Raw genomic sequence first — 16,217 nt, 5'->3', positions numbered from 1 at the left:
CAGCTGGACCTTTGCCATCAGAGAACTTAGGCACCTTTTAGAAAGCTGTGGTTTTAAGGCTCTCCAGTTGATTCTGATACATTATTGGCCTACTTATTTCCATCAGCAGGGCTGAGCCTGGGACCTTAAGATTGGCATCTTCCCCCAGGTCTCCAAGACTTTCCATTCCTTCTCACTTTGGAAACTTAGAATCTCTGGGAACCTAAAGTAAAATAAACTTTTTTTCTGACCATTCTTTTGTTCGTCACAAACATATGGACACCTAGCAGGTGCTAGGTACTGCAGTTACAATGCAAATTGCATTAGACACTGCCTATTCCATTACCTGAAAAAAAAACAAAAACAAACAACAACAACAACAAAAAAACACTGCTACTCAAGATTAAGCATGTATTTATTTTAGTTCAGTTAAAACAAACATACATTGTTTCATTGAAACGGTGTAGCACTCTTTGCCAACAAGCCATACTAGAATTGTTGGCCTCTAACAGTACAGTAGGGATATTTACACTATATACACAAAGTTAATACACCCAGGTTCTCAAAGGTCTTCCATTACACTAGATCACACTTTATTTCATTACACTAGATCACATTTTGATTACTGCATTTTGAAAATTTATACCTTATTTAAATTTTAAATAAGAGATCTGAATTTGCACCAAGATTTCATGAAAAAATTTAATGTTGTTTATTGCAAATACAATTTGAACACTTTTTTTAGTGTTTGTACACAATTTGTCAATTTTTCAATATTCAATTTTCTGTACAGGTACTTTTGGGACAATTCTTATAGTTACATAATATGAATTCATCAAAATGCAGTTAAGAAACTTATAGGAATATATACACTTGAACCCAAGACCCAAACCTGACATTATATACAACCTATTTACAAATACATATGGACAGACAATATATGTACATAGATTATCATAAATATTGAAAAATAGGTTAGCTTTAATGGATTAATGTTGTTCTATAAATAACATTACAGTTATAACTGAAACATCCACGGAAGACAGTAATGCAAAATGAGGTGACAAGACAGTGGTTTTAATACTGAAGACTGCTCATTAATGGGAATTCATTGTTTAGGAACCTCAAGGCAGACAAGATAGCTCCAAGAGAATCATGCATTGGAATTTTCCCTAGGTAGTTGATTTTGAACCTCAAATAACCAGATGATTGGAGGAGCTTCCTCACATTAATTTGCTGCAGAGAAAAGAATTTTTTTTTCCATTCCTTCCTGGTTGCCACAGTATCTTCTGTAGAAACAACTGTTGGTATTCCCTGGCAGGTCTTAGATACAAAGTCAGTAACTTATTCCAGGAGCTCATGCAAATGTGCCAATTCTTGGTCTCAACTAGAGGTGAGGTTCTGCATTCGAATGGAGTGTCTAAAGCCCAATTAAATGAAAGCAGTGCTGTAGAATCTGTCTTCCCACTGCCTATTTGTAGATGGTCCCCAATTATTTTATCTTCATAGGAACAGACAAAAGTGGACCAATGGTTTCACCCAATGTAGCACTACAAGACGTCTTCCAGTTCCATAAGGGTCCTTACACATGTATCTTGTTTGTTAATTTAGTCACATATAATACAAGAATGTGTAACAAAAACCACGTCTGCCACGTTTCTGGCCCTTGCCCCAAACTCAACATTTTTAGTTCAAGGGCAAACCTTAGAGCCAGATGACCAATTGACAATTCCATTATTTGCTTCCCTCAACCACTTAATGGAATTATGTATATTAGATTTTAGACATTATGCCTGATGAGCAAAGTACCACATTATCTTAATAATATATTCACCATACACTGTGACGTACGATAAATGTGCTCTTAAAGCCAAGTTTCAAAGTAATTATTTTCACTTCTAACCAGGATTGAAATGGAAGGGTTGACATGCAGTTGGACCAAAACGACTAACACTCAGTTTGCACTGTTTTCCCTAGCTAACCATTTGTTGGATGTAAACAAGTAATTCTACGTTGTACAAGAATGAGATGACAGTCCAGTGCAAATGAGTTTTTATAAAGCTTACTGCATGAGAAACCCAGTGGCCTACGTAAAGAGAACTTACATCATACCAAACATAGGTGTACCCTGTGGATTAGACCTCTACTGTAGACAAAACATGAACACAACTAAGCCATACATTGTCAAGTAATTCACACTTCCAGTAGGTGAGCATTTTGAAAAAGTGTACTCTCGGGACACAATAATTTTGGCCTATTGCCATCAAATGCCCATTTTCCACTGCTGGAAGCAATGTCAAAAAAGGGCTGGCCCAAAAAAACACCCAGAGCTGTCAATACAACACTGGAGACAGATGCAACTGAATAAACCCTGTCTTACCCAATTGCACTATTTGGTACCTCAAAATTAGTTATTTTATTTCCCACAGAAATATCTGCATTATCTTCCATTCTAATAAGCTGAAGACACAAACATTTCAGTTTGAATGAACCAAATTGTTTGGGGACAGAGAAGAAAAGTGATGAACAGAGTTCATCTGATTTGGTATAGCAATAATCAATCAATCATCTTTTAAGTAATGGTGACGTTTAAATGGAAAAAAACTACGCTCCTAATTCATGGTACAATTTTTCATTATATCATTTTCTCTAAAATTATTTTGGGTAAAAAAGTATTTGGCTTATTATGCCCTACAAAAAGGGCAAATCATTTCGATTATAGTTATATGCATTTTTAAATACCAAGGAAATTATTTTATGGAATTATTTGATAACTGCTTCTGAATAAAGTTCAAAAAAAGCAATATTTAAAAGTTAAAAGAGTGCTTCTGAGGTCTTAAGTATTTTTGGTACAAAAAGATAATAGTGATTTTCTCAATGGTTATTCAATACTTTGCTGTAAAATTAAGAAGCATTATTTCTCACATTCGAATGGTTCAAGTTAGGCACATTCAAGTAAAATCAGAAAATATCCAGTTAAACAATGACACAGCCAGCATGGGCTTGATAAAAGTTAAGAGTTGCGTCCATTCTCTGGAATGGAATAAAAAATTGGCACTTCCCTTAACCCGAGACTCGTGGTTTTTGTTCATATCCATTTCTAACATACAGTAAGGTTTCTTTAAAAAAAAAAAAAAAAAGTTCACTTATTCTGCACTCAGAAGAACCAGCGAAGAATCTGCACTTCAAAAGGAAGTGAAACTGAAAATATTAGGTGAAATTTCATAGTAGTTGAGTTTACTCAACACTGGCATCAGATGCACTGAGTTTGAGTTTGAGTGGTGCCAATTAATGACCACCTCCAGGTGCATTGTGTACCCAATCCAAAACAATCAAGGCCATGCTTCCAGTCATCACCAGTATGCCACTTAACAGGAAGAACAAAGCCTGCAATGAGCATAGAGAAAATTGATCAGTAAGTAATAAAACATATATGCTAAACATTTCTTTTCTACTTTTGAAATGTGCTTTAATTACTAAAGTTTATCTACTGTATCATGTTCTACAGAATGAGTATTTAACTTGCTAAATATAAACTCCTAAGTGATCAGTAAGTTATCTGCGGTACAAAATAACTACCTTTGAGGCCTTCCGAACTTTTTCACTTTTTCATTCCTTTGTCTCAAGTGAAAAGGGAATTTTCTTGCTAAACAAACTGCTTCATATAGAGCTGGACTGGATTTTTTGCAATTTTTTAGAGCAAAAGTAAAGTCACAAAATCAAACCCAAAACATCCGAAAATGCAGCAAAAGTCAAAGCCAGAGGTCTTCCCAGGAAATACTAATTCCTAAATCCTACCCTTCAATACTGCCACTATGTAATTTAGAGTAAAACAAGATGACAGTTGTTGGTTTATAAACAATTCCAGTACTTTAATCAGAGCAGAATGAAGGTGGAAAATAATGACTAAAAAGCAGTCTTTTTCCTAAATACCACCCACCAGGATTCTGGTACTAGGAACCACATCATTTGTGGTTAGCACATCATTCTCTGCCACCAGCTGGTACCACATTTTCGAGTAGGTACGTAATAGTAAACACTATGGAGAGATGGCCTCCCTGAGAGCTTCACTCTGAAGATGGTCAGTCTCATTCAACGAAAACGCCCTTCCTTCTCTTTTATATATTCAATGCCCATTTAAGTCCCTGTCACACAGTAGGCAGTCCAATGAAAACTGGTTGAACAAATGTTGAAAGCTTAGTATCTCACGCTAGTCTTCATCCCTATTCCTATCTCCAAAGTATCTAATAACTTTATTGCAATTAACTTAAGTATTTATTAGATGGCAAACTATCTTTCCCCTTCCCTCCGCAACCTTCCATCTGTGAAGTATACTATTACAAAAATGTTTACTGGAAACTTCAAAGTGAAACCACAACAAATAACAGCTACGAGAATAAAATTAAAATCAGTTAGAGAAATTTATATTACTACTGTTTCTATGGTGATAATCTTTCACTCACCCCAATCTTTTGTACAGATTTCATAGGTTCTTTCTTCACCAACTTGATATAGAAGGCAGAAGGAAGAATAAAAATCAACATAGCAGCTGCAGATGCACCTGTAAAAGAACATTTGTTTCTTGAGGATTCAATGAACCACTTGTCATTCTTTCTTTAAATCTTAAAATCCTTGATGTCTGAATCAACTTTGACACTTTCTAAAACTTACCAATAAAACCAAAGATATCCCTAATAGTTGGGACAAAGATGACAAGTAAATTGGTAAATGCCAAGATAGACACTGTAATGAGACTATGACGCCACCAACTGAAATCTTTTGATGCACACAACAAGTGAGTTACAGAACTCCGGATCTGCAAAAATAAATAAATAAATAAAACGTCTTTTAAAAATAATAGCAATATAAAATTTAAAAATCCAGCTCCAATGAATGAAAGGAATGCCCAAGTAACAAGGAATCTATCCAAAATAGTAACTATTTCTAAATAAAACTGTGCCTCTTTCTCTGCTGTTTCCTGAACATCTGAACACTTAAAAGATCATTTTATATCTTATGGTGAAAAAAAAGTCCCCAGGGTATTTTGAAAATATACACTGTATTTTTTAAAAGTCCCTTCAAAACCACCACCAACTCAGTGTTGTTCTACTGGTGTTTCCCTTCTTCCAGAAGATGAAAATCTCACAAATATTCACATGTTTAAAAACTCATTCCTACTGAAAGCAGAGCAAGTGATTACTTACTGGGAAAATAACTACTGGTACTGTCAGGGTCACAGCCACTAACACAGCCAGACGGACAATGAGAAGAAGAATATCAGTTCCCAAGATAGTAGAGTAGGTATGAAGCAATTCTGACTCAACATGTTCTACAGGGAAATACCAAAAAAACTTTTGAGTGTCTGTTTTCATTGAAGACCAAGTAGAAAATTTAACAGCAAAATGTGCACCAGTTAATTTAGCTACTCACAAAACAACTATAAACTAAGAGGCTAATAAGATTAGTTTCGAATTATGGTTAATGCAATTAAAGTAACATTGAAGGAAAATTTTTCTAAATACCACATAGAGATTTAGCCACATGACTCCCATTAAAAGCAACAGGAGTTAAACAGCTAAATCTCCTGGCTTGGCTTGTAATTTGTGTTTGTGTTATACAGTCTGAAGGTGATGGGAGAGGAGACAGGCAAGATGAACTCAGAGGCTGGCATATCATACAAACATGCCATCAAATGATTAATGATGTTTTCAAACCTGGATTCTAGATATTACTGATTAAATACACTACAGAAAATTCTAAGCTCTAAATATAATTTCTCATCACAAATATGAAATATATTAAGACTATTTTTAAAGTGATGGAACTATACACAGAAAAGTAGCAGTTTCATTTCAATAAGATTTTTTTTTTTTTCCGGTAAAGGAGGCATTATTTACCGTAAAATGTTAGGTATCCAAAGAGGGCAGCAAGCAGATACATGAGAAACATAGCAAAAAATGAAATCTTGGACACATTCATCATTCTTCTACGGCTGCGGCTATATAATTCAAAAGAAAATTCAAATGTGTATTTCAGCAGCAGTTACAGCAGTTGTCTAATATTTTCTCAAACTGATATAAAAATGAAATACTCACTCTTTCAGTTCTTCATAGATGGGAAGAATAGCAGGATGACAGACAAATGAAAAGGTCAGAATTGGCACAGCGTAGACAGTCTGAAACAAAACGTAAAAACCTACTTAATCTGATGTAACAAACTCATGCTGTCACATTTCTGCAGCATATATTTTATGTAAACAATCTTAGAATCAAAGCCTAAAAGTTTCCTTTGTGTAATTAGCTTCCATTCCTCTAATCTGTTCAAGAAGTATGATCAATATCCTCACTTCTGAATGTGTCGATTATTAGCACCATATGATTATCTCATTTTTCGATCTATTTTAAGATGTAAACCAAAACTTTCCTCACAGTCCTCAATAATTAGCTTATCACATGTTTTCTAAGAAGTACCTGTTATCCTCCTCCCTTTATCCTGGGAGTTATTTTTAAATTTCCAGTGAATAGCTTCCCTCTTTTCTTCCCTAAACTCTTCTTTTGAGAAAATAAGCATACTTAGTTACCTGTGAGTTGAAAATAAAATAGTGAGGTCTGCAAGAGTCATTTTCAGTCACGTTATGTGACAAATCAGGTACGAGAGCTGTTGGCTGTGTTAAGGTGGTGTTTATTGTTTCATTAATTATCAAAGCAGCTTCCACAGGACACGGAACCTGAAATTTCTTGCAAATGACCTAAAAATATATTATTTTGCATGTGTTAAACTAAGTGACATGGCAGGGTTTACAAAAAATATTTTCTAAAGAAAAATCATACCCACCACAATCAGAAAGAACACCATACACAACAAGGAAAAGCCACTGGTATATCCCAAATATCCTAGAAGGGGGGTGGCAGGAATCAGTATTAGTTTAATGAAACAGATTTAAAGCAAATATATTTTTCCCACTGAATAACTCAATTCTGCTGGGAAGACTTTAGGCACTAAAGTATGGCTACAGTACTAAATTTCTAATTCTTATGATACTAAAATATAGAATTATTTAAATATACTTGTCATAACCCAAGCTAATAAAAACTATGATTTGCATTATTTCTTACAAAGTACAATATATAGTGTCAATTAAATATTTTGGCTCCTAAATGTTGCATGCTGTGAGTCCCAAAGATATACCTTTCTAGGGCTTTTTCATTCTGACTAATTTCTATTAAGAGAAAGCCCAACTAACTGGTGAAAGGCTCATTTCAATTCTCTTTTACAGATCAGTTTGCTCACCTAAATTTCTAAACAGCGACAAAGGAAGAATAAGTATCAATGACACCAACAGAACCAAATAGTCACCATTCAGATACCACAATCTAAAGAAAACAGAAACAAGGTCAAAACAGTCACAAATATCTTCAGAATAATATATATTTCTTCTAATAGGACTCATTTTATAGAAATACCATGAAAACAAACACAAAAAAAGACATGTTTGGAAAAAGTTTCCCTTGTTCAAGATAGGAATAACTTTTTAACTTTGTGTGCTAGATGAATATTTACTCAGGTTAGAAGTCGGGTATGAAACAGTGTAACTTTTGTCCCACTACTTGCTCTGGGAAACCTGCCAGCTGATTCATAATACAAAATGCTTCTCAAAGACTTGATACTAATGCAGGGAACAAAGCTGCTTTGTTAAGCCAGTAATCTTATCTTTAAGCACTTTCAGAAAAATTGTACACCAATTTTGGTACAGCTTTAGCATGTAATTTCTAATGCTGGAAACTAAAAAATTTTAAAACAAGTTTTTTTTCCAGACATGTTAGCAAATATACTTATTAAACATTTCAATGAGGAAAAGTTTTCATAAAATGCATAAGCAAACTGCCCCTACACCCCAGAAAATTATAAAACTCAGTCCCCCAAACCAGGACTTATTCCAGGTTATCAGAGTATATTGTGACATCTTGAACCACCTTTAACTCCAAAGACAATCCCTTTTGTCTTTGGACAAAAGTATCCCTTTTGAACTTATAGAAAACTCCAAAAATATCCCTTTTGAACTTATAGAAAACATTATGTATGTCCCCTAAGCCTTTTCCTTTTTAGGTAAATCATGAATTGCACTCTCTTCTAAATCACTATTTTCAAATTCTAATTGCCTCATAAATTCTGTTCGCTTCAGCAGTAAGTACTCTGTAGAACACTAATACTTAAAGACCAGCTTAAAAAATTAAATTTCTAAAGCCACATCTTCGATAACGGCACTTCTCTCTCTATTTTGACATAATGAGCTGCACGTAGGGTGGGAAGTAAATTACCCTTCCCCATGTTTACTTTAGATAAAAACCTGTGAGTTCACTGGGATGAATAACTTTGGTAGAAGACAATGGTTTCTATATCATGCCCAAACATTTTCTGGCACAGTATCTCTTATCCAAAATGCTTGGGACCAGAAGTGTTTTGGACTTTGGAGTATCTGCATATACATATTTGAAGTATCTTGGAGATGGGACTGTAGTTAAACACAAAATTCACTTATGTTTCCTATACACCTTCTTAAACCCACAGCCTAAAGGTGATTTTATGCAATATTTTATTTAATTTTGCACACCTGTCACGAGATCAGGTGTGAATTTTCCACTTGTAGCGTCACGTTGGCACTCAAAAAAAGTTTTGGATTTCAGATTAGGGATGTCCAACCTGTATTTTGCATTGAACAGATTAAGTCTTAAGAATTCCAAACTTACAAAATAGGACGGATTAATTTTAATGTAATTCAAAGCTTCAGTCCTCACTTAGGATATATATTAAAAACAGCTATAACTTCTTTAAGTATGAACATAAAGATAGAAAGCAAGTTCTAGAAAACCTGTTTTAGAAATTAAGATATCCAAAATTGTGGGGCAAGCTACTATCTTTTGGCCTTTCATTCTCCGAAGTTCGAATCAGTTTACGGGTCAGTTTCAAAAGGAACATTTATGGATAACTAATAATCATTTTGTATACAACTTTGATAAAAATATATCCACTTTTGACTATAATTGTTTCTTACGAGTAACCTTACTTAGCACTTACCCAGTGTTATCTTCAATGTCCATTAATGCCTGGATCACCAAAGGCAACTCATATTTCACTATGAAGAGGTAGCTTGACATAGCTAGAGGAAAACAAAATTATACCATTACAAGTGCAAAATGTGGCACGTGACACCAAAATGCATATGTCACCACTCTGTGCTATACAATGAGCATAAAGTCTACCCAAATTGTCTTTTGAAAAATTCTTACCTCCAATGTTCTGCATTGTAATGGATCCAGATGCTGCAAGCTTTCCAACTAATCCAAATGCCTTATATCCCAATTGTTCATATAATAAAGACCCTACAATTTGAAGAACACAGAAGCATGAAGCCAAGGATTTTAAAAGAGAAATAAAATCATGATAGGTATACATTGTTTTAGAAAAATCAAGAATGCTATCATACCTCCTTCATTGGCAGTCTTTAAAAGGAGATGAACAGAATACAGGGAAAATATTGACACAAACGTCAAGAGAATTCTGATGAGAGAAGGAAAAGGCACAGGGTTATAAATAAGCATGGCTATATTTAAAGACAACTCTTTCTGGTTGTTTAAATAACATTATGTGTGAAACTTGTCCTATTTGTGTCAAAATGCCCCGAAGAACTGGCATTTCCTCTCCTGCTAACTGGAGTGTCAACATTGTCTCTTGCCTGGCAGTAAAAACTTGCATCATTTCTCAGGTGATAGTTCTACAGCATTGGTTAGGAACAAGGATGTCTACCCACTGAGCCAAACACAGCATGAGACACTGGAAAGCTCAACTTCCCAGTGGAGTTTGAAACTTGTATTTTGATTCTGGCACCACAATAATGAGCTGTATGCTTGCCACCTTTCTGCACTTCAATAGTTCCCTTTATCTGTAAAATATCAGTAATATCCGCTACTAAACCTAGCCCACAAGATTCTTGTGAAATTCAACTGAGACAGGTTCAGGAAAGGTTTTAAAACCACATGGACCGTATACATATAAACAGGAATGAGAGGCCAGGTGCAGTGGCTCATGCCTGTAATCCCAGCACTCTAGGAGGCTGGGGCAGGATGACCGCTTGAGGTCAGGAGTTCGAGACCAGCCTGGACAACATAACATAGGGAAAACCCATCCCTACCAAAGGAAAAAAAAAAAGCCAGCTGTGGTGGTGTATACCTACAGTCTCAGCCACTCGGGCTGAGGTGGCGGTATCACTTGAGCCCAGTAGTTTGCCACTGCACTCAGCCTGGAGGACAAAATGAAATACTGTCTTTTTTTTAAAGGAAAAAAAAAAAAAGGAAAAGAATGTAAGGGGGAAATGACACTAACATGATACTAACATTTTAAGAGTGAGGCACTACAAGCTTTACTAACAACTGGGCACAAATCAGAGAACTAACCATTGTAATGACATACTACATTGCACCCCATGGCAAGGAATACAGGCCCAGTATTGTCACAGTTAAAACAATGTCTGTGCTAAAATGAGTAGGGTATCACCTTGACTGTCTAAGCCTTTCCTCCCTTGACCCTTTCACTTGGATTCAGCAAGAAAAAAAAAAAAAAAAAATAAGGTAACATAGACTGACTAAAGGGACCCTAATGTCACTTTATTTTCCTTTAGGGTAAGGGTTCTCCCTCATTCCAGCTTTACTTTTCTTCCACCTAGGAGAGCCCAGAGATACAGATTAATTTTTAAAAGAAATTAAATAACAAAACAGGGAAACTCATAGAAAACCCTGCAAAAGAGAAGAGTTGCATATTTTTTGATTCCGTGTGAACAAATTGCACACAGTACCATGTAAGGTGCTGACAAAGAAACTGATGTCTATTAGTTAAACAGAGGAAGTGGCTTTACACTACCATTCTAAATGCCAGAAGTTTTACAGGGCCTAGTCTGAGGTGACATCATCAACCTCACTTCTAACTGGAGAAAAGATGTTGGTTTAATTAAAAACAAACCAAATTAAGTCCTTCCATGTCTTGCACTGAAATGAGGAGCGGTGAATAGACTTTGTAACCTTTGAGGTCACTTTCAACCTTGAGATTGATTCTACTTAAAAAGGTTAGCTATAGAGTTGTTGAAGTGGACCGTGGCAGCCATGTGGTTTTTGGCCCATTTAACTCTATACCTCTAAATATAAAGTACATACTGATGAATAAAATCACACTTTAGCAATCTTATTTAGCTATTTAGTAAAATGGTAAATCAATGACATAAGCACCTATTAAAGTATAATTCCAAGAGTACAAGGGTTACATCAGAATTTGACCTTCACTTATGAAACAGAGGTGCCATTTAATCTCCATTAAATTCTTACTTTAACTACACTGGCTGCACTCTAAAACTACCTCGTTTTTATACCAAGCACTAACAAGGATTTCAAATATTCAACAGTGATGCCATTCAGATTCTCCACTAAAAATTCCTGAAATTCTAGGATTCTACATAAATCGCTGGTCCTTCACCTTAGTAAGGGTTCTCTCAAAAAGCCTCATCCTAATTGAAGCAAGCCAGAGTGAATCCTAGCATCTAGTACTCAAAGCCAGGCTTAACCTCAGTGTGGAATTTCACAAAGCAGAGATTTGCAAAGGTCTGCTTTTCTTTTCATGAACATTCTATCATGCTGGAGAAAATAACTTGAGTAGAAGGCACCAGTCAGCTAAGTAAAACACATCTGTCACAAAGGGACAATTCCATGCTATATACGTGTGGTTTCCTTATCTGTACAATGAGGCATTAAGGTACACAATCCTCCACAGAAATTGCCTTAGCCAGGGGTCCACAGGTACTTAAACTGAAGTTTAAGTATATAAAAGTATAGTGGGGCTATGACACAAACATCACTGAAAAATACATGCTTAAGACTGCATGTATTTTTGTTTTGTGCTTTTCCCTGGAAATAAGATCCACATTTTTCCATCATATTCCCCAAGAGTCAGTGATGCAAAAATGGCTAAGAACCACTGCTCTGAAGTCTTCTGTACCTCTAAGAGTCTATCCAGGTATTGATGCTGGAAAGCACAGGAGTAATTAAGTCGAACTGTGCAACTGTGGGGGGAACCATTTAAAAATAAGTACTTACTAAAATACTCATTTTTTTGCCACAACATGTGGCAATCGAACAGGTCTGACAAAAGCAAACATTAAAAAAACATGTATGGATTGCTTTTCAGGGTCCAGAAAATTATGACTCCTTCATCTTAAAACAAACATGTTCCAGGGTGGGTAAATACCACCACACCTTGTATGTTTACAGGAATTTTCTTTTCCTTATTCATGTAAGGGGCCACAGGTCCTTAAGAACTGTGTCGATTTACCAAACTGATTTGGAGCTTAATAGGATTTTCAGCTTCTCAAAATTTATACCTACCCTGGATTTAGCCATAGTTCTTTTTCAGTATCTACCATCTGTTACAATTTTGTTTTAACTATTCCCACTGACTTAGAAGACTTCTGGCTTAATTTGTCAGTTTTAAGGACTGCCCTATTTTTTTTCTAGTTGGCTTTCTTGATATTGTGCAGTATGTAGCAGAATAAAGAGATTTTTGGGGTTTCTCATACTTTTAATTTTAAGCAAGTAACTTGAGTCAGCTACTGCAACTGTAAACTCAGTTTCTGGAGCCAAAATGTTTTATCATAGTAACTGCCCTGCATGGCAGACTCACTACTTACACATACTTACATAAAAAGAGCAATTCCAGTATTAGCCATGGCATAAGAAAGCCCAAGGATTCCACTGCCCACAATCGCATTGCTCAGATTAAATACTGACATTCCAAAGGAAGTAGTACCTGGATGCTACATAGAGGGAAAACGATAACCAAACATATAACAATAATTAAATGGAGAAAACCAGGTTTGGGCAAGTTAGATTTGAATTCTAAAAGTAAAACTATTCTTTTACTCCATAAAGCCACTGACATACAAATTATTATTTTTAACTTACAAATTCTGTTTCATACTTCTTCTTCCCCATATTCGATTCAAGTAAAAAGTTCTGGTTTTCAGGATCTACATCTGCATAATGGCTACAAAAAATATAGACATATATAATTGTAAACTGGATTGAAATATCTATCATTATACACAAGACTGCTTGAACATAAAATACCCCCCACCAGTATAGTTCTGATACAACACCTTTACTTAAATGTATAAATATTAACTAGGAGTTGACTTTCACACGAGCTATCTTGTCATTACAAGATAATCGGATACTCTTTCAGAGATGACACACATTCTCTAAATGCTATAGCGAATTAAAGCAATGGAAGCAAATTCCTAGGTAACTCCCTGAACCCAACCCATGCAAGCCGTTTTTTCAGAAGTGTCACAACTTCTCCCACCTTTTCAGAGCAGCTTGCTTGGTGGGGTAGGAGTAGTTGAAGTCGCTGTTTGAACTGTAGCTGCTGCTGTCTTCATCCGGGGAAATATTGAACCGTCCCATTTCGGCCTTCGTCATGCTAAGCACTGGGAGGAATCGGATGCAGCTAGCAGCGCTGGGCTCCTTTTGTCCTTGGTCGTGGGTACACCGGCCGCGAGTCGGCCTGCGAAAGTAGAGACGGCGCGTCAGGACTGCAGCGCCCGCCCGCCCGCCCGCCGTGGTCAGGTGACGCCGCCGGGAGGCGCAGCGCGGCTGATTCATCCCAGGCCAGGCGAGTGGAAAAGTACCAGCCGCGCGCGAGGGGCGGGGGCGCGCCGAGGGGCGGAAAAGTACAGACGGCTGAGCCGCGGAGAACAAAGATGATTCCACCGCTGTGCTGCGGCCGCCGAGGCCCCCTACTCCGGCAGATTTCAGTATTTCACCCTCTCTATTGTCCCCAGTCGGAATGGAGGGGGCGAAGAGGGCTCTGTTTTGCTTTTTCCCAGCCGCTGCAAACGTGCACAGGCACTCAGGGCACACATCCAGCCCTGACCCTGGCTCGTGTGCATGCAACCTAGGCGCGCGGCTTCCCGTTTCTAGCATTTGGAACAGCAATGCTGCGTAATCTGTCCTTTACTGCCCGGAGTCCCCACACCGGGAAATGCCTCTGCCGCAGCCAGCCTTCCCCAGAAGGAGGCGGAAAGGGCCGACACTACTCCTCTCTCGAGGGGGGCGAACGACTGGGCCCCGGGAGCTGGGGGTTTATTTACACACGCGCGCGCCAGTGCCCTCAAGCACACCCGTCCACAAGCAGCTGGCCCGCGAGTGCTTCGCCCGCCCAGCCCCTCCTATGTCTGGAAAGCAAACTGATGCAATATCGATCGTCGATTATCAAATGTTCTCAACTTGTCTTCCCCAATCTTGGCCTCTCCTATAATACATGCCCAAGCTCACCTCCGCCGCCCCCAGATTCCTGGTTCCCTGGACTTAATTTTTTTTTTTTTAATTAAATGCAAATCAGTCACAAGACATGCCGCAGCAGAGCCGCGGGGCAGGCTGGCTCCCCTCCCCCTAATGGGAAGATGCAGCACCGCACCGGGCAGGCACGCGGCCCCGGCCCAGCGCCTGCTCTCCTGCCCACGTCGCGGGCGCGACCCCCGCGCGGCGGGCCAGGATGGAAGGCTGGCCAGGCCAACCGACAACGCCCGCCTCGAAAGGAAACGGACCCCGCGATCGCCTTCCCGCGCGGCCCCTCCCGGAAGCCCCTCCCCCACTTTCGCCCGGGTCCCGCGCCCTCCCCACAGACACCCCCCCGCACGCGTTACCTCGGTGGTCTGTGTTCTTGTACCCCGGAAACCTCACGCAGACGTCTTCGGTGGGTTTCTCTCAGTCAAATACAAATCATAAAAAACAAACAAAAAATTTCCCCAAATCCAACAACAGGCAGGAAAAATAATTTTAATAAAAAAGGAAATGACAAATTGCCGCCCCAATCCTCCGGCGTCCGCCGTGTCAAAGGAAAGGCGCGAGTGTGCGGGAACGCGTGGTCGGGCTGCTGCTGCTGATAGCAGTACTGGAAAGGCGTTCACTAGGGCGGCGGCGTCGCGGGGCTCTGGAGCAGCCCTTCGAGCGGCGGGTTATAGCAGCACCCCGGGACGCGTCAGTGGGCGGGGCCGCTGCCGCCCCGGCGCCTTCTCTTTGTGTATCAACACCACCTGGGCCCCACCTCCGACCCGCCCAGCCCGAGGCCCCGCCTCCCTGCACCTCCCTCTGCGGCCCGCGCCCGCGGCCCAGCCCCGTCCGAGGGCGCCCCCAAGACTCTGCCGCAAAGCCAAAGCCCACTCTCTCCAGCTTCCTAGATAGTCTGGAAAGACACCCAGATGCTGCCCCTGCCTATCCTTTTCAGCCCGGGTTGGTGCTCAACACATGCGGTTGTCTTTGAGGAGCCATCTCCTTAAAATTTTCTCCTGTCCGAGTCACCAGCAGTCCTTGCTTTGGGGGCACATATCAAGGCTTTTCGGGGACACCACCCTCCCAACCAAACACTTTCTTGATTGTTATTTTTGTGATTTACAGTGAGGTTTTGTCTCACAAACTTGGGCCAAGGCAGCAACGTTGTCCTGATGGTTTGTTTTTCTTTCTTTTCCACCTAGACCTGCTTTCACTCTTCAAAACTAGCCCGAGGTCGGCGAGCAGCTCCTTTTCCGGATGTCCTTTTTGTACGGCCATGGAAAACCGGACTAGCAGAAAGGCTACCTCTTGGCCAGCAAGCCAGACCCCTTAGAAGGAGGCCCCGGTGGGGAGCCCGGCGCTCCTAAGGCTGCTTGGGAGTCCCCAGTTTTCCATTCGCTGACACGTTGCTTCTCTTATCCCACCACCGCCGCCCGGTGCAAAGGCACTGCCTTGTCTGAATGCGGGTCTGAGGCGCTTTCTGCAGAGCCTGGTCCTTTCCCTTCAGTGGTGATGTGGTCTTGCTGACCCAGGCAACTAGGGGGCCCCTTCACTGTGGAGAAATTGGTGCTGCGGGAAAGGCAAGACTCACTCCCTTGCTGGAAACAAAGACCCCTTAGGAGAGAGAAATGTTCGTGGAATGAATGAATAAACAAGTTTGACCTACTGCTCTCTTCCTTATGGGGACGTGGGAGAAACTGGGCAGGGCACAAAGGAAAGGGCTGGGTGTGATCACAATTTTTGCTTTCAATGTTTTACTGAGGAAATCTGTACAACTGCCTATTTCCGCCGCACATGAGGCTTCGGGTGCCCTCGCCTGCACCAGTGTTTATGATTGACAAGCGAGGGCCCAATTTCCCCCATCACACT

At 39.6% G+C, this 16,217-nt stretch overlaps 1 protein-coding gene across 2 annotated transcripts; it reads right to left on the bottom strand.

Moving 5' to 3' along the window:
- Positions 1-376: 376 nt before the first annotated feature.
- On the bottom strand, positions 377-15,104 carry SLC38A2 (solute carrier family 38 member 2). 2 transcript variants are annotated; one of them, XM_017857491.1, is made up of 16 exons: positions 14,723-15,104; positions 13,381-13,581; positions 12,981-13,062; positions 12,717-12,832; positions 9,464-9,537; positions 9,267-9,359; positions 9,055-9,136; positions 7,270-7,352; positions 6,814-6,872; positions 6,560-6,727; positions 6,075-6,154; positions 5,877-5,977; positions 5,184-5,308; positions 4,651-4,795; positions 4,443-4,540; positions 377-3,366 (listed from the first exon to the last, which is right to left on the bottom strand). In XM_017857491.1, exons 2-16 carry the CDS (start codon positions 13,494-13,496, stop codon positions 3,268-3,270), a joined length of 1,521 nt encoding a protein of 506 aa, XP_017712980.1. In that variant the 5' UTR covers positions 13,497-13,581; positions 14,723-15,104; the 3' UTR covers positions 377-3,267. The 2 variants fall into 2 exon arrangements, with proteins under 2 accessions (XP_017712980.1, XP_017712990.1); XM_017857501.1 differs by lacking the exon at positions 12,717-12,832 and having other exon boundaries at positions 1,542-3,366; positions 14,723-15,069.
- Between the last annotated feature and the right edge of the window lie 1,113 nt (positions 15,105-16,217).

Source organism: Rhinopithecus bieti, unplaced genomic scaffold (genome assembly GCF_001698545.2).
Source record: "Rhinopithecus bieti isolate Rb0 unplaced genomic scaffold, ASM169854v2 scaffold_2884, whole genome shotgun sequence".
Lineage (NCBI taxonomy): Eukaryota > Metazoa > Chordata > Mammalia > Primates > Cercopithecidae > Rhinopithecus > Rhinopithecus bieti.
Note: the sequence above shows the minus strand (reverse complement) of the source record. Positions and strands in the feature narration are given on the sequence as shown.